Below are 26825 nucleotides of genomic sequence, written 5' to 3'. Positions count from 1 at the left end.
GAGGAGGAGGGGGGGGGAGGGGGAGGAGGAGGAGCTGCGTAAAGGTACCGGAACAACAGAGACACATCCGGTTGACTTTCCAAAGTAAAACATAAATGTCACTTATAAAAAGTGGACATAAAAGTCCACTTACTAGCTTGTTCTGGAGCTTTTGACCATATTTCATATTTGGCTGTATGTTTATATATGATGATAACAACAAGATATATAATAAAGATAATAAAAGAGAGGGAGAAGAAACATAATAAAAGCAGATGCCTCCACACAGGTGCGCTGCATGGTACAATTAAGCAATTAACATCCAATAATGCTCTGTGTACATGTATAAAAATGCTGAGCAGGCCCAGTTGATTCTGATTTTGTATCAAGAGGAAAAGATCTGAGTGACTTTGAAAGAGGATTCATTGTTGGGGCACGGATGGCAGGAGCTTTAGTCACAAACTGCTCAGCTGGCTGGTGATTCAACAGGAACAGTGACTAAAGTGACATCTGCATTTAGATCTAGACTGTGTCAGCAAGAACAGTCTGTCAACAGTTACATAGAGAAGGATATTATAGTAGGGTTGCGGTGCATAAACCTCTCATTACAAAGATGAATGCACATTTGAGAGTTCAGTGGTGCAAAAAGCACTGTTGAAAAAAGTGATATGGTCAGATGAGTCATCCTTCACCAGTGCATGTGTGGCGTTCACCAAGAGAGCGGTACAGGTCTGAATGTTTGATCCTTACAGTGAGGGGATCCGGTGGCTCTGTTATGCTTTGTGGGGGCATTTTGCTGGCATGGTTTGGGTCCACGTGTCTCCTTAGAGGGAAGGGTCACTGCAAATCAATACAGAGTTGTTCTGAGTCATCACCTTTATCCTATGATGAAGCATTTCTATCCTGATGGGAGCGGTCTCTTTCAGGATGACATTGCCCCCATCCGTAGGACACACATTTTCTTCTAAATATAACACTTTAAATCCCTTGTTTAAGTACAGATAAAGAATATAAAATTATATTTCTGCTTTATGAGACATGTAAACATGAGTTATTTATTTTTATGTATGTATTTTATTGTCATTTTTATAGGATTGGATGATATATATATATATATATATATATATATATATATATATATATATATATATATATTGTCAGTGAAGTCCATATGAAACATTACAGGATAACCAAGTTCACAAAATACCCTTTTAGAAATTAATCACAGGAAATTATAAGTGGAGTAAATGATCATAATTGCTGTATCTAATGTGTTTATTACTACTGGAAATTCAATAAAAAATGTTTTGAATATGATTATTGCAATATTAATTTGAAATATGATCTAGTATAATAAATACAATAATAAATCATATTATAATATTCATTTCAATTTCATAGTGATAGCCTGCAAGTATTAAATAAAATATATATTTATAAAATAATGACTTAAATGTACACGTCAGGTTCTATAAACAATGTAAAATTTATTTATGTAGGCAGTTATGAACTTTACATCAGACATAAACAGCATTAAGACATCATAGGAAAAAAATGGAAATGAACAATATAGACTGAATGGTCTTACCATCAGACCATAAGTATGGTTTCTTTTTTTGGACTAAATATTGATCAGAGACCTTATAAACACCAATTATACCAATAACCAATCATGTTTACATGTTATTCTGTAGTCACTGGAGTTTATCTAAATTAATAAACAAAACAACAGCAGAGTATTTTCAGTGTGAGACTATATATATATATATATATATATTTATATAGTCAATGGTTTGATCACCTGGGAACTGTGATGTGCTTTACAAACCGGAAATAGTAGTGTAAATAACTTTACCTTGACACGTGGATGCACGAAGCCACGTCACGTTACAGAGCGCCATCTAGAGGTTAAAAACGTTTCATCCATTTTTATTTTGCTATCAAATAAATTAAAGCTTTGCCTTTTCCCAGTTTAATCTCTTCTCTCATGAAGTTAGTTTAGTCAGTTTTAGTTAGTTTTAGGATGTTAATCTTTGACTGTCATGTGAAAGTTTTGTAAGTTTATTTTTCACAACCTAATTTCATCTTAGAGGTTTCACAGTATGAATTAATTTATTTTCAACACATTTACCTTTTACTCAGGTAGTTCCCACTTTTAATGTATCTGAAACACTTGAAATAAATTGTTTAATTTCTGTTAAGATTAGATTTAGCATTATTTTAATCAATTTAAACATCTTTATTTCATAAAACTTGTATTTAATAGTAGTTGTGATGATTAGTTCAGCTGTGACCTGCTTGATAAAGTCTTGGTATCACAATCAATTAAACAGAAAAGTCAATATATCGTCTTAATTGTGTTTTCACCAAATCCTCAAAGATAAAAAAAACAAACAAAAAAAAACATACGGTGAGAGAGTTTCACTGAGACAGAGTACAGCTTTATTAAAGTCAAACTTCAGGCATGTCTGAACTCTTCAAACTCAACTTTAGAATGAAAAAGGACAGAATCAATATTCTCAAATAAAAAGACAGCCATGTACAAAAAGAGTGTCGTCTCAACAGTCACACACATTTAGAAGCAGAATTGTACAGGCAAAAAATAGCACGCCACAGTAACATGATTCTATGCAAGTTCAATGCAAACTATGTACAAGTTCTTCAACAATATGCAGTTATGCAGTAACACAGGTTGAACAGTAATCAACATGGTATTTGTGTGTTCATCCACGTTTTTAATTGAAGCAACACCAAGAGAGATAGATATGACCCCAGTTAGAGTTTCTGTAAGCAATTTTAAGTAAAAAGAGATGATGAGTGCTTATGAAGGTGAGTTTATTTATTTATTCCAACACTATTTCTCCTCTGACAGCATGTCAATCAGAAACTTATAGACAGTCGGCAACATTGCACAAAAAAAAACAAAAAAAAACAAAACTAAGGACGTCACAGTGAACTGAAAAAATACCCTTTGACATACAAAGGGGACGGGGGAGGGGTGGTCCATCCTAAATTTAAGGTCATATATAAAAAATAAAAATTAACAAATTCCTGGACACTTAGAAAAATCCTCTTCAGGCTTATTTAAGGGTCACTTAAATGAAATCAAACATGCTGTCTTCTCAAAAAAAAACAAAAAAAAACGTGGGCACTATACGGAGAATAAAACCAACAAAACAAACACATCAGATAGTATTTTAAGCAAATGAAATGATGCATGTTGGGATGCATAAATTAGGCATTTTATAATACTGCTGCAGTGTCAGCTGAGAGAGGGCAAGAGGACGAACTGGCACAGAGTAATTCATGATCACACGATGTGCAGGTGCAAAAAAATATTATAATAATAAAGGCGGTTTGGTTACGCAGAATCTCTGTGCAATGTGGTAAAACAAATAAACACAAATAAAAACTAAATGTTGGCATTAAAATTAGGCTTTTAGAGACTCTCCAACTGATTACAAAAGTGGGTTAAACTAGCAACTGGTGTTGGAAGCATGAAGCTGAACAGCAGTCACCCTGAAAAAAAAAAAAAAAAAAAAGGCTTTAAAACCATCACTCAGACATTTTTTTCGGACTCAAAGATGCCTGCGGTCCGATAATCACACATGTATGAACGCTGTGTAAAAAAATAATATGTTAATAAATAAAAAAAACTACGTAAATTCAAGTTAACACGCAGACTGAGCGTGAAAAGAAAAGTGTCTTAATGATGCACCGACCTAATAATGAACAAGTACTGAAGTGGCCTAATTCCTATGACTAACTATTAAATAAAATTAAAAGATGTGAGGCGTTTGGCAGATTTGGGAGCTTAGTTGTGCTTAGTTGCACAAGGAAATTAGTGAGTTTTTTTTTTTTTTCCCAGGAATCCATGTGTGGAAAAAAAATGCTTCCCAAATGAGTCGGTGATAACAGAAAGAAAACAGGAGTAGAGCTGTTAAATGCAGAAAAGGGAGTAAAATCTAATATGCTGAATATGTGCACGAATACAGGCATCATCATCATCATCATCATCAACGTCATAAAAAAAAAAAAAATACACACAGAGCATATTAACTTTTCTGCATTTAACAGCTTTTTTTTCTCTTTCTTCAGTCTGATTTCTTCATGATTAAACTAAATGAACGGAAATTATTTGGACACATTGGCACCGTTTCACCCCGTGGTTCGACATTTTTATATCGAACCACCTCAGGATGCTTTAAAAAAAAAACAACAACAAACAAACCAACAAAAAAACATCTTTTTAAGGGGCAAACAAACAGTCATGTAACCGGGGAAAGAATAGCAAGCAAAGAGGCTGAGGCATGATTACAGATAAGCTTCCTCCTGTTGATGACTACTTTTTGAGTCCAGGCTAAAACAGCACAAAATCGCTCTGAAACGGGAACTTCACATTCCAAATATTGAACTGCTTTACACTGCTTTTAACACCAATTACAGTGAGTCACGATACAGGTCGATGAGCAGCGGCTGTTATCGAATGTGGAATCATTACACCAATGTAAAAAAAAAAAAAAAAGAAAAAAAAATGCAATGACTAGATACAGATATATTATGTAAAACTCCCCATTTTTTTAAATAGTCTATTTCACTTACACCTTGGTGGGGAGGGAGACAAATTACTGCACTGGTGTTTGAAAAAGAAATTGGTATAAAATGTGGTGCAATAAATACAAAAAATTTGAATTTGACAGATGAGCGATTAAAAACACTGTACAGAAGTTTTGTATTTGTACATTATACTGGACTGGACTGTTGTACACCATTATGTCTTTATATATAGAAAGCCCAGCCTTGTAAGACGTTCCCCTGGTGGAAAAAATGAAGAGGTGCCTCTGTCAGACGCTGGAGGGCTTTTTCTGTAACAGACGAGGCAAACAGGCCGGGCTGGCAGTTATTCCTACTTGTGCCAAAAACAAACAACAGCTTTCAGGCCACTTTCCTCAAAAAACCCCCCCAAAAAAACAAAAAAAAAAAACAACACTCGCCCAGCTCTCACCAGGTTTCTGACCGAGAGGAAAAAAAAAAAAGTTACAACACAGTTTGAATTCCGACGTTACTACAAGAAGAAGAGGTATCCATTTTGAAACACTTGTCATATGTTCTTTTAATATACATTTCTGTATATGTATGACCTAGTTAAATTGTGTAGCGACAAGGCATGTGAAAGTGCTTTTCAGAAAAAAGTTTGGCAAAACAAAAACAGAGAATTTAAAAAAAAAAACAAAAAAAAAAAACAACAACAACAAAGCATTAGCGGTCACAGTACACGACGTTACTGAAATGGACTGCGTCTGGGCAGTAGTTCCTACAACCAGAATCCAACTGAGGTGATCCCGTAAGGCTGATTAACAATACTTTAAGACAGCACCAGTGCTCAGAAGCTGGGCCCCTCCGTCTACGATATACAAGTGACAGTAACGGCTCAGAGGAAATGCGGAACAGAACTTTATCGAAAAAAAAGGGAAAATCTAAAAGGATCTGTCTTGTTTAAAAAAGCGTTTCCTTCCTCCAAGAAACAACCGGAGAGGCGAGGCTCCGTCCCTCCTGATCTGTAAGTACTTTACAATATTATGAGCCAATTATGTACACAATGGCGAGTGAGACTGGCAATATGAAAACCACAAGTACTTCTGTAATGTCATACCATTACACTATATACCATTATACAGTATTTCACCTTAATAGGACTATTTTCACAAGGAGGTCTGCGTAATGCTTAACACCTAAACAAACAAACATAATACACCACTCACCGAGATGAAGTGAGAGAATCTGTCTGTAAACATTAACAAACATAGATACGTATATAATTATATTCATCTATACCCATAAGTATATTAAAACCATGTTTAAGGAAGGTTGGAATGTAGTGTGGTCCTGAAAAAAATTGCACAAAAAAATCGGTCATTTCCCTCCTCCTTTCCTCCGAGAAGAAGAGATAAACACGATGACGGATCACGTCAGGAGTGATGGTCGGCCGTGGAGGTGCGTGTGTGTGTGTGTCTGTGTCTGTGTCTGTGTGTGTGTGTTTTTGTGAGAGAGATGCCGACCACAGCTTACAGCAGGTAAACCGAGAGAGAGAGGAGCAGCGAGGTGGAGAGGGTTCGGCTTCGCACCTCCTCTTCCTCCTCTCTCTAACCTCTCCCTCCACCTCACTCGTCGAGTTCTTCAAAGTGCCGGTTAACTGACAACGTGACAACACTTAAAAATTTCCACAGCTGTAAAAATTAAAAAAGGAAACAAAATGAGGTGGTGGTCTGGGCCCTTCAGTGGGCGCAGGCGAGCTGTAGAGAGTGTTAGTAGTGGTGTTTATGGCAAGAGAGGAGGGAAACGGTGCACAATGATGCCTGGTCACTTCCCCTGCCGACACCCCCAATCGCTCTGTTCTCGCCACGAGTGGCACCGAGGTGTTCGTCGGAGTGTCTCGGTTCTGCAGAGCAGCCATCGCACTGGTCAAAAGCACTGTATTCCCTTTCGTAGTGCACTGCTTCAGATCAGAGGTGGACTGGAGCCCGGAGAGAGGCTCTGGCCAACAGGAGCGTACTTTACAGGGAATGAGGTATTGAGGGAGCTGCTGCATCACTCTGATGCCGGCTGGCCCGGCTCCGTCTCAGGCTCCTCTTTGACCCTGACGGGGCTCAGAGCGGAGTGGCGCAGCTGAGTTGAGCTGGGGTTGGAGTCCAGGGGGCTGAGAGGGTTGTGACTGGCGCAGCAGGGGCGGCCCTCCAGCGAGGAGGCGGTGAGCGCCCCCGCTTCGTGATCCCGGCAGAACGAGCGAGGGCAGAAGTCACAGAGAGACGAGGCCGGGGAGCCGCAAATACTGCAGTCGTGCCACGGACATTCCCAACGTCCTGCAGACAGGAAGAGAGGTCATTATGGACGTAGTGATTTCAGATTTAAAAGGTCAGATTGGTCGGTTAATCTGATCAAACTGATCCATTTTGCTATCTGGTCTATTCTGTACACACATCTATTTCCTGTCTGTCCGTCCTAGAAGAGGGATTCCTCCTCTATTGCTCTTCCTGAGGTTTCTGCCATTTTTTCCTTTCAGTTTTCTCTTTTTTTCCCCCTTTTTTCTGTTTTTTCTTGTCCAAATCAAGGGTCTAAAGATAGAGGATGTTGATTGCTGTACAGCTTGTAAAGCCCCCTGAGGAAAATGATGATTGTGATTTGTGATATTGGGCTCTATAAATAAAATTGACTTGACTATCTGGAAATAATGGTTGAAAAAACTTATAATTATTGTTATACAATTCCAAAACTACACCCTACTTGTTGATATGATGATCCCAACTACGCCAAGTAAGCACCAACTCTTGTCTGTTCACCATTATTACAGATAACATATTCTTTCCAACTTCTGGTAGTATCTAACCATGGAAATGGTTTTGGTTATATTTGTGAGGAGAATTTGGTTTGTGGTATTGAAAGCACTGAAAAATTACATTTAAAAAGATTTAACAGCAAAGTGAGAGCAGGCTGATGACAAACTAATGAAGTGGTGTTTTTTATACTTCTGCATCATGTTATAACAGGAAAAGTTCACTGATAGAAATTAAACATGTGGTACTATTGTAGTGAAACCATGAATACGGTTGAAAGCAGCTGAAATGACCATAAAACATATCAAGCTTATTTCATCATTACCGTATGGCGGCTTGGTGAGGTTGAGACACAGCAGGTGGTATGCTTTCGGACAGTCCTTCCTATCACACATCACCAGCTCTCCTCCCTCTCCGCAGCAGAAACAGAAGTACTCGTGTGCATGTTTGCCCTCCGGCCGCAGCTTCCGCTTCTTGGGCTTCAGCTTAGCGTTCCTGGCCTTCTCCTCTTTTTCCATCACCACAGCACTCTGGAGGAAATGAGAAGAGGAAAGTAGTGTCAAACACAGCCATGAAAGTCAGGATTGGGCTGTGATAGGAATTAGCAGTAGTGTCCTCACCGTTGGCTGGACCCCGAGGAACCCGGAGCAGTTATCTGATCCACAGTGGCACGACGTTCTCCTGTTGCCCACACAGTGCAGGTTGTAGTTAAACGTCAGCTCTGTGCCTGCAGGAACAACAGGGATGACATTCATATTAAAAAAAATCATCTGAATCACTGTAGGTTTGTGCACTGTTAACATTTGTGACACAATATATCCAGACCAGCCAACCGTGGAGCACCACTTCAGTGATCGAGATGCATCAGATGCAAATCAATGCTGTTCACACAATGAATTATTGCACATTATTTGCATACATACACATTACAGTGCATCATTTATATGCATGCAGCAGTCAAACAGACAAAAAAGTGGCTGATATGAAAATTCTTGACACGATTAACAGATTGTTTACAAGAATATCTGCAGATGCCAACACTGTTAGTTGGTCATTTATGCCTCTTTGTCTTTCACTTTCTTAAACATAGTTTACCAAGAACACAATTTCTGTAAAACCCAAACCAGCCTAAACAGAATATTTTGTGGCTATGGAGAAATAAATAATGGTTAATATGACTGTTCTCAGTATAGGAAGGTTATTACTTAATGATGACCTAATAACAAAACAGGCTGAATATGAACATTGCTGTTGAAACTGTAGAAGCAATCACTTCCATTCTTACATATTGTACTTTGTTTCCTTTCCTTGAAATTTTCCTAGAGTAGGCAAAAGTTATAGACTACAACACACACACACACACACACACACACACACACACACATACACACACACCTCCCATTAACCTTCTAAGTAACATTATTTCTGCGCTCACTTTTTTTCATCATGCCATGATCTGCTCCTCTCATTACGGTTATGGGTTTGGCTGCGATAATAATTATGAATACAGTTCTATGAAAAGTCACATTTAACAATATGTGACAAGGATAATATAACGTTACGTTGCCAATTTAAATGCCTGGTGAACAAGCGAGCTAGCTTGCAAATTAAGTAATGTTAGGCTAATGTTTTAAACATTTTCCAAAGGTTGTCAGGTCTGTATTAACTTAAGTTAACTCAATTCACATTTTCAGCTTTCCACATCCACCTCAGTCCGTTTATCTTTGCAAAGGAGTTAAAAGAACCGTTCTCACTTGAGGAACCAGCCGTCCGGAGTGAGGAGGGGGAACGAGAGGGATAAAATCGATGTCATGTTGCTGTTGATTTGCAGTCTCTTGAAATGACATTATGCATTTATCAATCATGATCGTCCCGGGTGGAAAATGAATCCGGCGCTCACAGGCATTACCGGCTTTTTTGCGCAGTTTCGAGTGACAAATTGTACCGGCGTACTTTGATGTCAAAATGCGTCCAGGTTGGCGGGTCTGTATATGTGTGATGTTCTCATGTGAACTCACCAGCCTCGATATCGCAGAGGGTGAAGAGTCCGATACGAACGTCTCCGTTGACCGTCCACTTCTGAGTTTCACAGTTGGGGCTGCAGCTGTGGTTCATAAACCGAGATGAGTTTCCTTTTGGGCCGGCGTCGATCACACGATCCTAAAAGCAAAGACGGACATTAAGACAAAAGGTTTCTGCGATACATTTGGAGGAGGGGTCTCTCCTGAACAGCCTTTCAGTGTTTGTCAGCGTGACTGATGTTACCTTGGTGAGGGTGAGCATGTAGAAGTTGGTCACGTGATTTTCGTGGGCACGTTTGATTCGCTGCTGGCACTCCTCTGAATCGATAACCTCTCCTACATACTCAGTCACAAAGTCGCCCTGTAGGAAACATTTTTACATGATGTTTTAGGTGATATGCAGAATCCCTTAATGGGGCAAATCACTGATTTTACACTTCAAGTTTACTTCACTTGTCATGAGGAAGAACAGTTGTATAATTTCTTCTTGAAAAAATAACTCTGATGATGTCATCAGTAATGTTTTTAATGTAAAGCCTGGATTACAAACTGAAGATGGGGAGGGTTGGGTAGGGGTCACATGATTGGATCAAATATTTTTGGACGTTTGTTGATACAACGGATTAAAATCAGGTAATCTCAGTCTCTGCTGCTTCAAACTATTTTTTCTTTTATCACTTTATCTGAAGTGAGAAGAAGACACAGAATCAGCGTCTTTCACAAGGATATTCTGACAGGGTGCGGGGTTGATACAGTCACTGAACCTGTGATCTTATTATATGGAAAATTTTGATCACTGATAATAATTTTGCTGGTATTTAACTGGCAGCTGAAGGTAACCCTGGAGCCAGTGATACAACTCTGGTTTAAACTGTGGCTGTGGACTTTAATGAAATGTCATCTCTCTTTATACTCTTGTCTCCTGACATTCTGCACTGTTACTATCTAATAAAGGAAAAAAAACTACAATATTTAAAAAAAAATGACCATCTTGTTCATTGACATTCAATCTCTTTCACTCATTCTCAGCCCTGAAATCATGACTGAATTTTAAATTTTCTTTTTTCTGCGTTTCCTGTCAGTTTTCTGAAGTTTTTTGCATCCACATTTCTCCTAACAAATGAGAGTTTGTCCTCAATTAGAAAACATACAGTACATTGTTGTGACTAACATGATGGTCACCATTTAATTTATAACTCCTATCAGTGATCTACCTGGCCTCAAAACGCTTCTGAATTTGCTTGTACTTAAACATTGAGTCCTACTGTTATTAATTTGACACCTTGAAGTAAATCTTGACCAAAAACAAACATATTGTCCCTGAGTAATTAAGTCCTTGTCCCTCTTTGGTCAAAAAAGTCCATCAGAGGGCAGCACTGGGCCGGCACGTAATTCTAAGTTATGTTTTATCAAATTGTACTGTTAAATGTCTGTTTTATAGACATCTGTTTTGCATACAGTATGTTCAAGAGAAAGATGGTTAAGATGTGGTTTGATAGTCAAGCCTTTCATGGTTTTAAGTGGGTTGGTTCACATTTAAGATGTAAGTAAACACAACAGAATGACTGAGACTGAAAGTTAAGCTTGACACCCACCTTCCTCAGAGCCTGGTTGGTCCTGAGGCCCCAGCCACGACCATCTGTCTTTATCACCTCTGTCTCTGCATAAAGCCGTTTGGAGAAACACTGGTTCTCACAGTTGTCTCCTGCAGGACAAACCTGTCAAGCAACAACATGAAAGGTAAGAAGTTATGAGGTGGCATTTAATCACTCAAGAAATCAGTTAAACAAACGATGACCAACATGTACACAGACCTGTGGATGGCACTCGTATTGCAGCATGCGGTTGAGACACTGAGAGTCGAGGCTGCAAGGATGCTCGTCTGTTGGTCTGCAGTTGCATCGTGGGATTTCTGACAAGTCAGCGACATGCACCTGCACTTTGCCTACTGGTTTGTTGGACTGACACAGGAAATCACACCCACATAATGAGTCAAGACACATTAAAAACAACTTCAACTTAAGTGTTATACATGTTTGGGTTGTTTGTCGTGGGTGCGATAATGACGTAGCATTACCTTGATGAATTTGTAGGGTGGAGGTTTGCGAGAGTTGCGTTCCTGCTCCAGAGCCTCCCTGCTCTCCCTCTGAGCCTTGAGCTCCTGAAACCGCCGGGCTGCTTCCTCCAGAGCTGAAACACACCAACAGCGTCTTAGAAATTCATCTTCCCAGCTGTTTTTAAGAACTAAATCACAAGAGATTTGTCTTGAAGTAGGAGGAAACCTTTAATGATAATTACCTTTCTTGAAGGTTTTGTTGATGTTGATCTGCCCCGTGACAAAGTTCTTGTCATTTTCCACGTAGGGGAAGACGCGGCCCTGGTTGATCCAGTAGTAGTCATGGGAACCGAAAAAGAAGACAGGGAAGTCACCGATATCGTGGCGAAGGCTCTGAATGTTGGATGGCACCAAGCGAGGGTTGCAGATCTCCGCTGGCCACCACCTGAAAGAGAGCAGGACAGAGACATAGTTCAATAAAAAGGAGAAGATGAGGAGATAGAAAAGTGAGGACAGAATAGTAATCAAAAAAGATGACAGCCTGAGGGTCACACTAGCACCAAACGCTTAAGATATTTACTTTGCTTCTCATTCAGCTGAAACCTTTGTGAAGGACAATTTCCATCATTTTTTTAAAAGGAACCTGCAAGGCTCCTGGAAAACCACAGGTTAATAGAAACTATGTTTTTTCTTAAATGATGAAGATATTATTTTTGTCCCATCACCTCACCTATGCTAGCAGACTACAAACTACATAAATATCAAAGAGCATGTCTCACAGTCAGTTGTGAGGCAGGAAAACACCACTGCTGCACTCTCTGATCAATATTTCCTGAATACCTGCATCTATGATATAACATCACACATCCTGTTTCAGTTTGCAGCCGATTTGTTGGACTGAACTCAACAGATAAGTCTGGAGATATTCTATATTTTTATTATCGTCAACAAATCTCATAAAAAGACCAAAAGCAACATTGTGCAAATCACTTTCAATACTTTCTAACTTCTCCATTTTTGTGTGACTCTCAGGCCCAAGCTCATGTATTCTTACAGAGGACAAGTCTTTGAAAACAGTTCACAAGCTTATAGTTTCAACAAGCTAAAAATCTCCTTAAACAGCTGGGCAATGTAGATTTTAGCAAATGTTACTCAAACATGAGTAAAAAGTGTATTTTGGGGGGGGTGTGGACTTGGTGCTCGAGTATTTACAGCAGCAAGACTGTGTTTTGATGTTGTTGTTTCATGTTTTCATGAAGAAACATGTCACAGCAGGCAAAGGTGTGTCTATGGCACAGAGTAATAAGGTATATCAAGCTTTGGAAACACAGACAACCCTTCTAAGTAGGATCAGTTAATTTTTTGTTTTGGTCTTTTCATGGGGTTTTTTTTAATAAAAAGAAAAATACAACATATCACCTGACTTGTGCTTTAAATGTGACCGTACCATAAACTGGCAGTTGCACAACCCTCTGCAGTCTATAATCAGTGCTCTCTGCGTACCTGTAGTTACCCAGTTTGACCCAGACAATTTGTTTGTAGTGAGGTTTCTTCCCTGCCCTGCAATCACTGCAGGACCACGCCCCCTCCGGCATCTCCATCTCCAGACACTCCGGGTGGAAGGAAGCTGGGCATGAGTCGCAGCACAGCAACTTGCCTCCTACATTTGTATGTATGGATGTACACATGTATATATGTGTGTGTTTTTTGTGTATATATGTGTGTGTGTGTGTGTGTGTATGTGTGTGTGTGTGTGTGTGTGTGTGTGCATGCGTTGTGGGAAATGGGTATGCAAAGAGAGGAGGAGTGTACGATTAGGTGATGCACCTTAAAACCTGGACAAACTCTGAATCTCATTTGCAGACAAGCCAGAGAAAGGTATAAATACTACAAAACCAACAGGCAAATACAACATCAAGTTAAAGTTTTCCAGGATCTGGTATGACAGGAAAACGGTGTCTTTGAATGGAAAATATTTTAACCTGAAGCTGCTTTACGAATTCATTATTCTGAACTAAGAAACTAAAGCCAGCAGCTTCTTCTTGAGTGAAGGCTGCATGAAAAGGACTGATAATGGTTGGAAGCCCCTGCATGGGGGGCGAGGGGGGGTCGTCCAGTCAGTTGCAACTTTTACCGCAGAAGTTACAGCATGTCTGGCAATCAGATTCAGAGCACTGTACCAAGACCAGTCTATGGGAAATACATGCAGCAGCAGCACAGGAATAAAACCAGCCAGCGCATTAACAATGAATCAGGGTTGAATCAAAATAACAAATTATTGGCAAAAAGCAGGCATGCAGTCCTGCTGGTAAAGCAAACGTTTCCCATCACACATATCACATCCTGCACAGACCAGCTTGCATGGAATCTTATTTTTATAATATTGCAATTTGCCAAATTGTTCTTTTTTCTTTTAAGAATTGTTGTGCCGATATGACAACATTAAAGAGCTCAATGTCACTTGAGGATTCTTATATTTGATCTACTGTACTCATGTTGAGTCCAGATTGACAGTAAATTCCATCCAAGGCAGGTCAAAGCTCAAGAAAAATGGAGGTGAGCCGAAATTTCATTTCATCTGACAATTTCAGTCAAACATAAAACTTAGTTGCAGTCGGCATAAAGGAGGTGAAGCTGGACAAGGCCTTTCAAAATCAAAAAACAAGCCCAGAGTGCTGAAGCAGAGAAGCAGTGTGTCTCCAGCAGCGATAAGCTCCACAAACCACAGACAGAGCCAAAACTGACCCAGAGCATCCAGCATCAGGGCACCTGACAGTAGTTCTATTTCGTTCTTCCTGACCGCCAGTGGCAGTGCTTTACACTGGATGTTATCCGTCTCACGCACACACACAGGTCGAGTATTTAATATCAACAAAGTCACATGTGACCTGGGATGACGTAGTGTATATAAACCCACGTCACACATAAGATGTCCCTTGTATCTTCTCGTGGCAGGTAATCCACAAATGTAGATTGAATCAAAATAAGAAGATAGCCGGTGACTTTTTAAGTGCTCGCCCTTGCTGTATTGCTATTGGTAGACAACGTCTCAGTTACTCCCTGACGAGTGCTTTTGCTCGTTACTTTAGATGAAAAGTGTGACTGCTCCCCATTAAGTGGTTTCACTTGTGGGTACACTTCTTTTGCTGTGATAGTTGCTGTAGAGGCGCTTCGGTGTCGTACATTAAGGGAACAGGGTATTTGCTCCCCGTTGTTTGGTCACTCATTTTGTAAGTTCAGCAGTACTAACAGTTAGTTCACTAGTGTCTTGTTACTGAGGAAGTTGTTTTGATTTGAGTTTTGGAAACTCACCGTATTTAGCAAACTGATTGATTGATTTTTCTGTTACCAGAGAGTACTTTCACTCCTGAGTGGCCAGTTATCTTTGGTATAAAAACATTAAAAAAATTAATTCAAGACATAAAATTGAGAATACAAGTTATTCATATTGCGGCCCACCATACTGGAATCACTTTTGCCGTGCCTGCATGTCTTCACTGCTAGCTACCGATGGCTATGACGAATGCCCCTCATGCATCGGTGTTGTACACCTGAAGGAGGGGCTATCTGACAGTCAGTGCATGACTTGCAGCCTCATAACACGGGAGCTGAAGCTAGCCTTACTTGCTGAGGTGGAAGGACTGCTGCCTGAAGGCCAGCCTCCACCTGGTGCCTCTTTGAATGTACGGAGTGGGCCGAGATGCTCCCCAGCTGAGGGTGCCCTGCCTAGGAAAAAGGCCAAGAAAGTGGACTGTTTGGCAGCTAATGTCGATACACTAGTGTTGCTCCTTAACCTTCAGTCAAGCAGGGGGACTGCTATCCAGATGGACAGCCCTTTGTATCTCACCCTTTGAGCCTCTGGAGCAATCAGGGCTGAAATGGTCTTCAGCAAAGGTTGCTTTTCTTCTGACGATGGCATCCGCGAAGCGTGCGAGTGAGTTTCACGCCTTGTCGGTGAGTTAAGCATGCATGCACTGGAACTCGAATGGTACAGGGGTGGCACTAACTCATTGTTCTTCCCAAAGAGGTTGGCTCCAGCACCCTCTAATCAGGTCATTGAGCTGGCAGCTTATGACCCCTCATTCCTACAGGATGAGGAAGCTGATTCAGCAGAACTGCTCTGCCCAGTAAGGGCCTTGAGGCGTTATATACAGGCAAAGGCTGGCTTTCGCCACTCTGATAGCCTGTTTGTCTGCTATGGGGACCATAGGAAAGTGCACACCCTGTCCAAACAGAGGCTTTCCAGGTGGACTATTGTTTAATATCAGCTTAATATCAGGGGACACTCCTCCAGAAGTCTCCACTTCCTGGGCAATGATACGGGGGTCCCTTTAAGTGAGATTTGCACTGCAACTACCTGGGCTTCATCATGCACCTTTGCCCATTTTTACAGGGTCAATGTTGCTGCTCCCCATGCAATAGCAGCAGTGGTCTTTCAGGAACCCTCCGGCCATTCCCGGTAAGGTGGGTTTCCTTGTGACTATGTTAGTAATGGTCATCCAGTGTTAAGCACTGCCTCTGGCGGTCAGGAAGAATGAAACAGAACCAGAGTTACGTACGTAACTACAGTTCTATGAATTCTGGACGACCGCCAGAGTTCTTGGTTACTCCTGGTGAGAATCCTGGTGAGAAGATTCTGGAGGGACGTTTCTTGATGACATGAGCTTATATACGCTACATCATCCCAGATCATAAGTGACTTTGTTGATGTTAAATATTTGACCTGCGTGTGCGCGAGACATATAACACATAAGAGTGTTAACGCACTACCTCTGGTGGTCATCCAGAATTCATAGAACTGTAGTTACATACGTAACTCTCATTTAACTACTGCAGGTTAAATGACCAATTATGTTTTCCCAGTGGAGATATTTTACTCATTTAAAATTAAAGGATTGTTTATTGCAGAGATATTTACTCAGATTGACTGTTCATGCACAGCATAAACCAGTCTCACAATGAGCCTCAGGCAAGAACCATGCATACTAAAAGATTATTTTGTCGCAAAACTTGCTGCATTCACCAATTTTCTTGTACTCAGAATTCTTTGTTAGGTACAAACGAAATAAACCAGTAACCCACGCCTGTTGTTAGAGTCATATACAGACAGTCTGCCTTTGTCCGCAGCGGAAACAACACCAGTTTGATTTAAGAATCATAATCTCTTAATCTGAATTAATTTAAATGTCACTTAAAGTATCAAATACTAATTATGTAAACGGCTCCTATTAGTGTTATATTTTTTTAAATCATAAATGTTGCTGCCTTAACATCCAAGCCCTACTTTACTGTCGTAATCGGTTGAGGTCGAGTTAAATTTAGTTGATACAATTAATAACATCTACACATCATATTTTATAAACTGCTCGTGTCTCTTAAGTAAAATCTTACACGGAAAAGTAACTTGTAAATATAATTTAGAAACAAATCCAGTGGAGTAAAGAGAACAATATTTCCCTCTGTACTCTGGTGGAGTTTACCAAGTAAAGATACATGTAAAGTACAACAAAACTGTACTTAAGTATAGTACTTGAGTATAGTACTTAGTTACTTTCCACCACTGTACACTGGCCTTTTTTAAAATTTTATTTACTGATTTTAGTGGCATATTTCATTTATATAGTTCAGTAGTTGTTAGGAAAGCTTTCAATTTGTATTCTAGATTTACTGTTGCACAGAGAGTTGACCTAGAGTGTTATTGTCTCATCATTTTGACCTCTTACCATTTAAGTCATGGTCCATTTTACTTAACAAGATGTTAATTTTTTAAAATCTAATTCATGTCAAGCCCTCTTTATGTCTGTCACAGTACGCCGCTGCTCTGAATGGACGTCCGTGGCAGCTGTATCAATATTTTCACAATTGTTTTGTGACCCCTAATGCGACTACTGACACCTCTAAATTTGTTCTGTTTTCATCTGTAGATATTCAACAGCAGGACTTGAAGCTCTGCAGAATGAAATTCCTCTTTTTGTTATATCTGTGACTGAAACATGCTCACAAATAGAGCAGAACAGGCAGCCTTATATAGCAATTTAGGGCGTTGATATTGCTCACGATCAAATCTCACAAGTGAGCACTTCCTCATGAACAACTATCATTCAGCAAGCTGAAACAGGAAATTAACAAGTTTGTACAGTTAAGAGTTTTGGTGAATCAGAAATGAATAGGAGACATTTGGGATAATACTAAGAAAATGTTCTTGCATGAGGCCCAATGTTATCCGTTAATGTGTTAGGGAACTTGGCTGAGGTTACTTCTTTAATGCACCACTCTGCATTAAAATTAACTGCAGGTTTAACCAGTTAATTAACGTAGCACCTCAAGGCTTTGAAATGAAAGTTGCGGACAAAAAGGGAAACTAAATAAGAATGGGAGCAGGCACAACACAAACACAAACCAGTGGGACAAAGGAGAAAGAGAAAAACTGTTCAGTTACCTTTCCCAACATTCTTTTTGGTAGCTGACGAAGGAGAGGGAATCATAGGTAATTTCAACTCAGCACGATTTGACTCAGTCAGAAGGTAGTGGGACTTATAGGCATATGAACTTAATATGGTGTCAGTAAGGTCTTGCACTAACAGCCCTACACAAGACACACAGGAAGAGACGGGGGTGAGCCGCAATCAAACTCGAAATTACCCAAATATTCACAAAAGAGAAAGAACGAACACACACAGTCTCACACACACTCACGCATACACACAGTTAAAACACAAGAAAGACACAAGTAAAACAAAGTTTGCCCCAACACAAAGAGGCCAAACAGTGCACTCAACTTATGTTTAACAGGAAAAAACTACAACATCAGATCATACCTGGATCACAATTATTAAAAAAAAAAAGTAAATAGTGTGTTTTCTGACAGATTCTTCTAAGTGGAGTGCAGTGTAACAGCCTGGATCATTCATCATATTAGTATCGTAATGGAAAACAAACATTACATTTCACAGCACTGCTATTCATGAACAACAATGCCAAACATGAAACATGAAATATTAAAGATAAAATGTCTAAACAAAGTATGTGAGGTTTCAGATTTCATTCTTGAGGTGTTATCGTAGCTGCATGTGCCCAAAAAATGTGTCTAAGATTTTTAAAAAAAAACTACAGCCATGGAGGGCGACTGGGTCCTGTTTTATGCATAGCGCAAGTCAGAAGACATCAGCCACCTGTGGTGAAATCATGAGCTTCTAGTTTTCCCTGATCCGCCTGTTCGGGGTTGCCGCTGAGTCTGAGGCTGCGGGAGAGGAGACCGTTAGCGAGTACAGTGTGAGGGGCTTACCTCTGGCACACAGGAAGCACCAGCCCACGTTGACGGGCGAGGTGAGGAGGCCGTTCCTCTTGGTGCTGCAGTGGCTGCTGCAGATCATGATGTGATGGGTGAGGACGACGCTGCCTGCCGCCACGCAACTGTCTCCCGTGTGATAGGCCACTGGACAGCGGATACAACGCATCAGACGACCTGGACAGGAAGCAGAGAAGAGGGACAAAAGATTGATAATGAAATAAAACGCTGTCTCTGCAATCACTTTCTATATACAATATAGTTCACTATTTTAACTGCTCACCATTTTATTTGACTTTCTCAGTGTGATATGTCACATAGGACGATACACCTGTCAATAACGACGCAAAATAACAATGATCCATAAGTATCTGAAACCTCTATTTCCTGTTAACCACTGAGTACACTAACGAGTATCTCTAAACGAGCGATGATTGTGGACACAGCCACAGTTTTGCCCCAACTCCTGTCCCCTCTGTTATTTTGTAAAAGAGACAAAGATTATGTGAACAGCTCACTCCTTCAGTGGATTCATGTAGCTGTGATGCAGCACAGCAACCGGAGCTGTGAAAAGCTTCACTCTCTTTCTTTACAGAGTTTTTGACGATGAATTAGGTCAGATTTCTTTATGGGTTCCAGCTGTAATTAAAGGGATCCAATGGACAAATAAGACTGTCTTATTTAATTTGTTTGGTGTGCAAGACAATCACTTCCTCAAAGCTTTATGGTAGCATACAGGCAAAAGGTGGTTTCATAAGATGGCCACACGTGAAGTTTGGAGTGTATTTTCAGAACAATACATCCATGAGCGACTCTTAAAGGATTGTTTTACTCACTGTAATTATTCCTCCTCTACAAAATGTTCTTACAATGTAAGTGATGGAGGACAAAATCCACAACCCTCCTTCTGTGCAAAGTTTATCTGAAACTAATATGAAACTTCAGTCGTCCAAATGAGTCAAATCAAGTAGATACCTTTCAAAATTACAGTCTTTTTAGTGCCAACTTCTCTTTTTTAGTTACGATCCTTTCACTGCAGCTGAAAAGGAAAACGCTGTCTGTTGAGACACAAAGACGGAAAGTTTTGCTATAAAGACTGTAACTGTAGAAGATATTCACTTTATTTGACTAACTCAGACAGCTGAAGCCTCATATTATCTTCAGATGAATATTTAAATACATTTTTGCTCAAAACGAGGGCTGTGGATTTTGTCCCCCATCACTTACACTGTAAGTGCATTTGGAGGGGATCTTCTAATGGTCAGTATGAACAGGAGGAAGCTAAACCTGTTTTAAAGAGTGCATAATATTATTCAATTTGAGAAAAATCCCTGAGGGGTTTTGAAAAGATATATCTCCATCACCATGCAAAACATTTTCATTTACTTTGCTATCCAGCTTTGTGTCAACGGTACAAATTGTAGTTGATGGTGTCACCGTGAGACAAATGTTCTTTAGGGACATTTTTGGCACATTTTAAACCACAAGATACCTAAAATTTGTTGCAAACACAGTGCATCTCCTCACTTTTTTTCACATGGGATATTTGCAGCAGAATAATGCACCATCATCTGAGGACATTTCCAGGAACGGGGCAATTACTTTATTTTTCTCCAATTGTCTGCAGCCTTCAGACGCCCTTCAACTAAAACCACATTTGGTTTCAGGTGGAACAGGATGCTTGTGGGAAGACTGTCACCAAATAATCTGCAGAAGTGCATCAGGTTGGCACTGACCAAGATTTCAAGGTGTGCCTCCTAAAAGTAGCACCCGTTTGTCATTTTTCTCTCTCTCAATATAATTTGTCTCAAGAAAAACACACTCTACATTTCATTTCTTCTTCGTGCACTTCACTCTTACAGTACAGCTTTGACTTTTGATCTCATTATTTGAGCTTTTTCTGTTGCTACACTTACAGACATTTTGGTCTAAGGTGTAATAACTTTTCTTCACACTTTGCTTATGTAGCACAGTCATAACTGCAGACTCAAAACAGGAAATCAGAATGACAAATCAAAAGTTGTTTTACCTTTGCTGGCTCGCTGAACGTCTCTCTCCAGGCAGCAGGTTGAGCAGCTGTGCTGAGGGCAGCTGAAGCCGCCGCCCGAACTGCTGGTGGTGCCCGGGAGTTTACGGACACAATCCTCGTGGTAGTAGCAGCCACATCCAGACACAGAGCAGCGTGTCACCTCCCGCCCCGCTGTTTTACAGCTGAAACACGGATGATTGCCTGGAAAAAGGATGACAGAGAGTCTCTGATAGTAAAGAGCAAAAAAGCTTTGGACATCAGACACAGTGAAGCTGAAGCGGTTCACTCACCATTTCTGCATTCCAGACAGGTGAACCTGCCTTCAGGTAGGGATGTAAGACCAAGACACTCCAGGTGAAATTGTCTGTTGCAGTCTCCTTCACACACCACCAATCCCTCTCCATACACCTCACAGATCTGCACACACACACACACAAAGTTAAAACATCATACAACTAAATACCTGTACATCTTCAGAAGAAAGTGAATATAAGAAAGAGGAATCATGAGCAATGCTTACCTGGCAGACAGTGTCCCTCTTCCCCGTGCTGCTGTCCTGACGAGACAAACCAGAATCCACAGACTGAGTATCTGAAGCGTCTGCATCTGCAGCTGCTGGACTATCAAGACTCTTCCCAAATAAACCCTGTGAGATAAATAAAGACCACGCGTGTTGATGTGTCCTGCGTGCAGGAAACCAAGCCTCGATGTTTAGTTACCATATTGGCTCAAAAAATAGCCCTGATTATACAGGACAACCTTTTCCAACCGCAATTATATGGAAAAGGAAAGAAATAGATGAATCTGTCTCAAATCTGATTCTGCAGTAAAGACATCAGACACTTTTTCAATTTGTTTTCGCGTGTTAGGAGTTTATCAAATGAGCCATCAGAAACTCCCTCCCATTAATATGTGCTTCCTAAACGCTTTTGGGGCTGATTAACTCCAAAGGACACACAAATGTGAAGAAACTCACTAGCCTTAAAGCTACAAATAACCCACATTCTTATGCAACAGTCTCATTCTGTGAGACAATACTTGCTCCATTCAAAGAAAATAATCTGCTGTTGTGAAAGAATAAATGTCTTATTTCAAATATAATACGACCTCCACTTTTACAAATGTAATATCCAGAAGAAAAATATCATCTTATGTTTGTTGTGATGGTGTAAGAAGTCCTGCACACTACTAAAAATGAATAAATAAAGGATCCTAACAGAGAAAGTTAAACAAATAGAGAAAGTTAAACAGACAATGATTCAGGAGAGCCAAAATGTAGATTCTGATTTGTTTATACGGATCATGTGTACAAAAGAAATCAAATCAAATAATATTTTCCTCTTTGTGTGTGTGTGTGTGTAGTTTTTTGTATGTTTTCCAACCCTACCTGCGGATCGTTGAGGCCTCTTGAGTCGGAATCAGAGGTATCTCTGTACTGAGATGAAGCCATCTCCACATCTGTTGACGCTCTGCTTCGCTTCTTCAGTGGCTTGCAGGCATCTGAGATCTCACTGGCTCCTAAAAGATGACATGACGGATGATAAAAAGGATGGATTTCACTTTCGGGAAATACAAGGGAGTTGCCACCAAAGGCGTTTACAAAAGGCTTCAAAGAGTTGATGTTCTACCTTTCTGTGAGCCCGTCCTCAGTGTGGTCTCAGGAGCCATCTCCGCCTGTGATGAAGTTAAACATCGAGTTTTAGTGTACAGTTGTCGTCATTTTTGATTCAGATGGTAGCAGGTTAGTTTGAAAAAATTTGGCACTTAAAATAGGACCACTGCATTGATGCAGCAGAGGTACAAAAACAGGAAACTAAAGCAAAAAAAACTTTCAGAGCAACACAGTGCGACATCTTCCTGCAACACTGCGTTGGCCAACCAAATACCTGATTAGTTTGTAACGTGAATGCTGTATTTTTACTGTTTACCTCACAATCATCATGACAAAGGATAATCAGATCGCAGCCGTGATATTGTTCCAGTTGGAAATTATATTAAGAAATACAGTGCAGTGTTTTGGCATCTGTTAAGTCTTCAAACTTCCTGGATTTTATTTCACTGATGCAATCAACACTGACACTTCTATATATTTTTAAAAATGTATATTATGGGAAATTTTGCCTTTATTTAACAGCTGACAGTGGAGAGGAAAAAAGGTGTGTACAGAAGTGTACAGAAAAAGTGTGGAGAGAGGGGCATGACATGGACTCAAACTGGGGACGATGGGATTATATGTTATGTTTCTTAACCATTTGGTCATCAGGAAGCATCACTATTACAGTTTTTTATTTTTTTATTTTTTTAATGCAGTGCTATTTTCAGTCTGAACACCAGGTTAGCTGAGGAGGATGGATACCTGTTCCTTTTTGGTTTTCTTCTTAGGGACGGGATCGTTGCCTCTCTCTGACTCAGACCTGCTCCTGACTGAGCGCCGCTGCAGCTTCCTCTCCTGAGAACCTGAAAACGAAACCGTGAAAGTATTGAGCTGCATCTCTTCCTGATTGTATGATGTCTCAACATGTCAAATAACATGTCTGGGTTTTACAAACCTTGTGGGCTACTGTGGTGTGAACCAGGAGAGGAGGTCTGCTGCATTCCTCCCTCCTCACTCCTCTGACTGGCGGGGGATTCTCTCCTCTCCTCCCCCTCTTCCTCCACGTCGTCCACGTCCCCGTCCACATCGCCGTCCCCGTCCCCGTCTTCCTCCTCCTCTGGACTGGGCTCCGGTTTAGCTCTGCTGTCCTAATCACAACAAAAACCCGTGCATATTAAAAGGGGACCTCTTATGTTTTTTGTGGTTTTCTGTTTTTCATATACTGTTATGACGTCAGATATCTATGTTAAATACGATAAAAGTTTCAAAGCTTGAGGTTAACGTATACAGAAACGCTCCCTGCAAGTCAAAAGTCAGGGCTTCAACCTGCTCTCAACGCTTCATTTGTAGTGGGTTTTTTTTGCAGACGAGCTGACATCAGATCGTTGCACATGCCTGTAAATGGCCGTCCATTCAGTAGCCTTGGTTGCTAACGTTGTTGCTATGTTTTTTCCATGTGTTGTTTGCATTGTTCTCCTATCCTTCTACTATAGTTTATTTCACGGTTTGTTTATGTAGCCTCCCGAGCGGCCAGAAGTCGGCTGTGACGCAGCTTCTGGAGGCTAACCAATCAGAACAGAGTGGGCTCATCGGGAGGGGGGCCTTAGAGAGACAGGAGCTAAGACATCCTGTTTCAGACAGAGGCTGAACTGAGAGGCTGCATAAAGAGCCAGAACAAGATAAATAAGGATTTTTTTGAATTATGAATCATGGAAAGCTACTCTAGTAGAGTCCCAGAATAAAAACATAGAGCTGGGAATGAGCATAATAGGCCCCCTTTAACTCGCAGAATAAAATAAAAAAGTTGCCTTCTTCCTCAGTTACACCAACCTCAGGTGAGCAGTATCCCAGGTCGGGCTGCCTGGCCTCTCTCTCCACCCTCTCCTCTTTCTCTTCTTCTTTTTTCGGAGAGGGAGCTGCTTTCTTCTGCAGCAGAGGCCAGTCACACTTTGTGATCTCCACATTCAGTCTCTTCATGGTGATGGAGAGAGGCAGCAGCTTTCTTGCTGCTGCAGTTTTCCAGGCTCTAACTGGTGGTGGGGAATCCTGCCGTGCTCGTGCATCAGAACCAGCGTTCTGTTTAGGGGAGCTGATTTTACTTGGGTCCCCCCTCTGGTTTTTCTCCTCGTTTGATGCCTGGGAGTTCGTGTTGTCGTCTGTATTTGAAACGCTACACTGCCTACGTGGCAGCAGCCTTCGTGGTGGCTGCTCTCTGTCTGGTGACTTCACTCCTCCATCCTCTTTCTTGGTTGTTGAGCCACTGGAGCGCCGGTTCCGTTTCTCCGCTCTGATGCTGGGTTTCTTGGCTGAAGGGGCCTCACGAGGGTCTGGATCAACATAAATGAAGGTGTAGTTGTCAATTCGCTCCTGCCGCGTCATCAGGAAGGCGTCCTCGGCATGGCCCACACCCACTTCCCACTGGGAACGCTCCCTTTGAGGGATAGGCTTCAGAAGCTGGAGAAGAAAACATCAAAAAGACACAAATCAACTTAAGAACTTCATGTGTAGATAAAGCACGACTGATCGGCGACATGATATTACACATTCTACACATATAGCATACAGTACCACAAAAAAGTTTGGACACACTTTCTCTTTCAAGGGAATGGGAAGTTCTGTACTAACTTTTAGATTATATGCAGTGAAACATCCCAAAATTGTTGTGTTGTCTGCTGCCAGAGGACACTGCTCCCTGCAGTTTACAGTAAACAAGGTCATTTTGTGTCTTTTGTATTAGAGGAAGCAGATTTTGAGCTGTTTTGTGGAGAGGACAGTTCAGAGCCACCTTCCACTAACACAAAATGTTTAACAGCTGCCAATTATGAAGTATAAATAGCTAAACTACAAAGTGTTTGCAATGCAAATAACACTGTCATAATATGACATTTTTCTGTTTTTGTAATATTCGAAAGAAACACAAATAATTTTCTGCATTTTGAAAATAACGAGCCCTAATAATGAAAAACTGTAAGTTGGCAGAGTAGAATATATAACATCAGAACAGATGCTGGTGTGGAGAGTGATGTGTACTCAGGATTTAAGTTTATACAGTATATTCATTGTTGAACTGTAAAATACTTATCTGGTTCATTCTGCACAACTTGAAAACCAAAGTTGAAGGGTTTTTTAATAAACCACGTGTAAATATTCATCAGTGAAAGTAATACTAGCCAGTATATTGTTATCTGATGTTTTCTCAGGATCTACATCAGTCCTACTACTTCTACCAGCTGTGTGATCTTTTTCTACACCTGTTTTATATATGAGCATATGATTTAGTCATTGGTTACCTTCTTTTGCCACAAATAAAAAGATAAAGGAACTCCTAATCGCATAAAATAAAATAAAATCCAAAGAAATTGTCAATTTTAATCCTAATACATATAAAGCCTCAATCTTCTATTTTCTGGTGATACTGAATGTTGACTTTGAGTTAATGATTCTTCCTCCAAAAAATGCATTTATATCATCTGTAAAAAAACCTCATTATGTTGGATAAGTTTATCAGAGGTTCTTCAGTAGACTCGTACGTACTTTGTGTTTTTCTACGGGGTTTGTGGCCTTGCGCAGAGTCTCAGCCTGAAGTTCATCAAACTGTTGCTTCCCCTGGTACATGACTATCCTCTTCTCGTGGATCCATGCTCGTTCTGCCACGCTGCCAAAAAACTGGACGTGATACTCCCTGTGACCTGTGCGGCAAATGAGAAAGTCAAGATAACAAGCTGCAGAGTCTGTGCCTGATATACAGTATGTGAAACTAAATACGCAGGCTCGGGGTGTTAAGAGAGATTTTGGACCACTGTGATCAACCTTTAAAAAAGCACATTTGTGTGCAAAAATCTTAATGAAGGTCGGTGTTTGTCTGTGTTTATTCTTACCTCTGGTGTTGATGCGCGTGTGGACCTTCATCTGCGGGTCAGAGGAGACCATGCAGGGCCACCATGGGTAGGTGCCCACCTTGGACCACACCAGATCTCCTATCACAAACTCCTTACAGAAGCCCGTCTCTTGGATCACTGAAGGGTGATGGACTTTCGGAACCTAAAAACAGAACATAAATGGATCAATAGTCTGCTTTTGAAATAAAAAATAAAAAAAGTTTTTGTTTCATGTTTTAATTCTTTGGAGAATGAACGGTTGAGCTCTTGCCTTCGGCGTCTTTGGTTCAGTTTTGATAACGGTCTTCTGGGGCTTCTCTGCCGGGGCCGCGGGTGTCTCTCTCGGCTGGGGCGAGACGTGGGTGTCCTCCGTCTGACCTGTGGTACCTGCCTGTGGTTGGACCTGGTCCAAGCTCTGTTCCTGGACCTGCAGCTGCAGCCTCGCGCTCTTTTTCCTCTTCTCCTTCTTCCTCTCATGTCTGCGCTGCATCTGAGTGGCCTCGTTCTTCTGAGACTCCTTCTGAAGATTAAAAAATAGAAAAAGGAAAACAGCGGTGATGAGACATCAGTGGACTTTTTTTTTTTCTGTAACGGCAACTCAAAAATGGATCCCTTTGCGAGACGATATCAAAACTTTCTCAGATATCTA

The 26825-nt window shown here is 40.7% G+C and overlaps 1 protein-coding gene across 4 annotated transcripts in view; it reads right to left on the bottom strand.

The window, feature by feature from the left end:
• Nucleotides 1-2398: 2398 nt before the first annotated feature.
• The window catches only part of nsd3 (nuclear receptor binding SET domain protein 3), a 30140-nt gene continuing 5713 nt past the window's right edge, over nucleotides 2399-26825 (bottom strand). Inside the window, exons 3-25 of one of the 4 annotated variants that reach the window (XM_044376037.1) lie at nucleotides 26448-26696; nucleotides 26177-26339; nucleotides 25833-25987; nucleotides 24129-24752; nucleotides 23254-23446; nucleotides 23061-23161; nucleotides 22333-22378; nucleotides 22092-22222; nucleotides 21225-21350; nucleotides 20995-21121; nucleotides 20705-20905; nucleotides 18673-18852; nucleotides 17827-17973; nucleotides 12891-13047; nucleotides 11630-11832; nucleotides 11409-11521; nucleotides 11146-11292; nucleotides 10927-11049; nucleotides 9576-9692; nucleotides 9329-9470; nucleotides 7931-8037; nucleotides 7636-7840; nucleotides 2399-6839 (exon numbers count right to left, since the gene is read on the bottom strand). In XM_044376037.1, the coding sequence (XP_044231972.1) occupies nucleotides 6568-6839; nucleotides 7636-7840; nucleotides 7931-8037; nucleotides 9329-9470; nucleotides 9576-9692; nucleotides 10927-11049; nucleotides 11146-11292; nucleotides 11409-11521; nucleotides 11630-11832; nucleotides 12891-13047; nucleotides 17827-17973; nucleotides 18673-18852; nucleotides 20705-20905; nucleotides 20995-21121; nucleotides 21225-21350; nucleotides 22092-22222; nucleotides 22333-22378; nucleotides 23061-23161; nucleotides 23254-23446; nucleotides 24129-24752; nucleotides 25833-25987; nucleotides 26177-26339; nucleotides 26448-26696 (4029 nt within the window). In that variant the 3' untranslated portion in view covers nucleotides 2399-6567. The remainder of the gene's footprint in view (nucleotides 6840-7635; nucleotides 7841-7930; nucleotides 8038-9328; nucleotides 9471-9575; nucleotides 9693-10926; nucleotides 11050-11145; nucleotides 11293-11408; nucleotides 11522-11629; nucleotides 11833-12890; nucleotides 13048-17826; nucleotides 17974-18672; nucleotides 18853-20704; nucleotides 20906-20994; nucleotides 21122-21224; nucleotides 21351-22091; nucleotides 22223-22332; nucleotides 22379-23060; nucleotides 23162-23253; nucleotides 23447-24128; nucleotides 24753-25832; nucleotides 25988-26176; nucleotides 26340-26447; nucleotides 26697-26825) is intronic. The other 3 variants (XM_044376049.1, XM_044376042.1, XM_044376059.1) reach the window with 3 other exon arrangements.

Source organism: Thunnus albacares, chromosome 2, assembly GCF_914725855.1.
Source record: "Thunnus albacares chromosome 2, fThuAlb1.1, whole genome shotgun sequence".
Taxonomy (NCBI): domain Eukaryota; kingdom Metazoa; phylum Chordata; class Actinopteri; order Scombriformes; family Scombridae; genus Thunnus; species Thunnus albacares.
The sequence above is the reverse complement of the archived record's forward strand: the minus strand, read 5'-3'. Positions and strand labels throughout refer to the sequence as shown.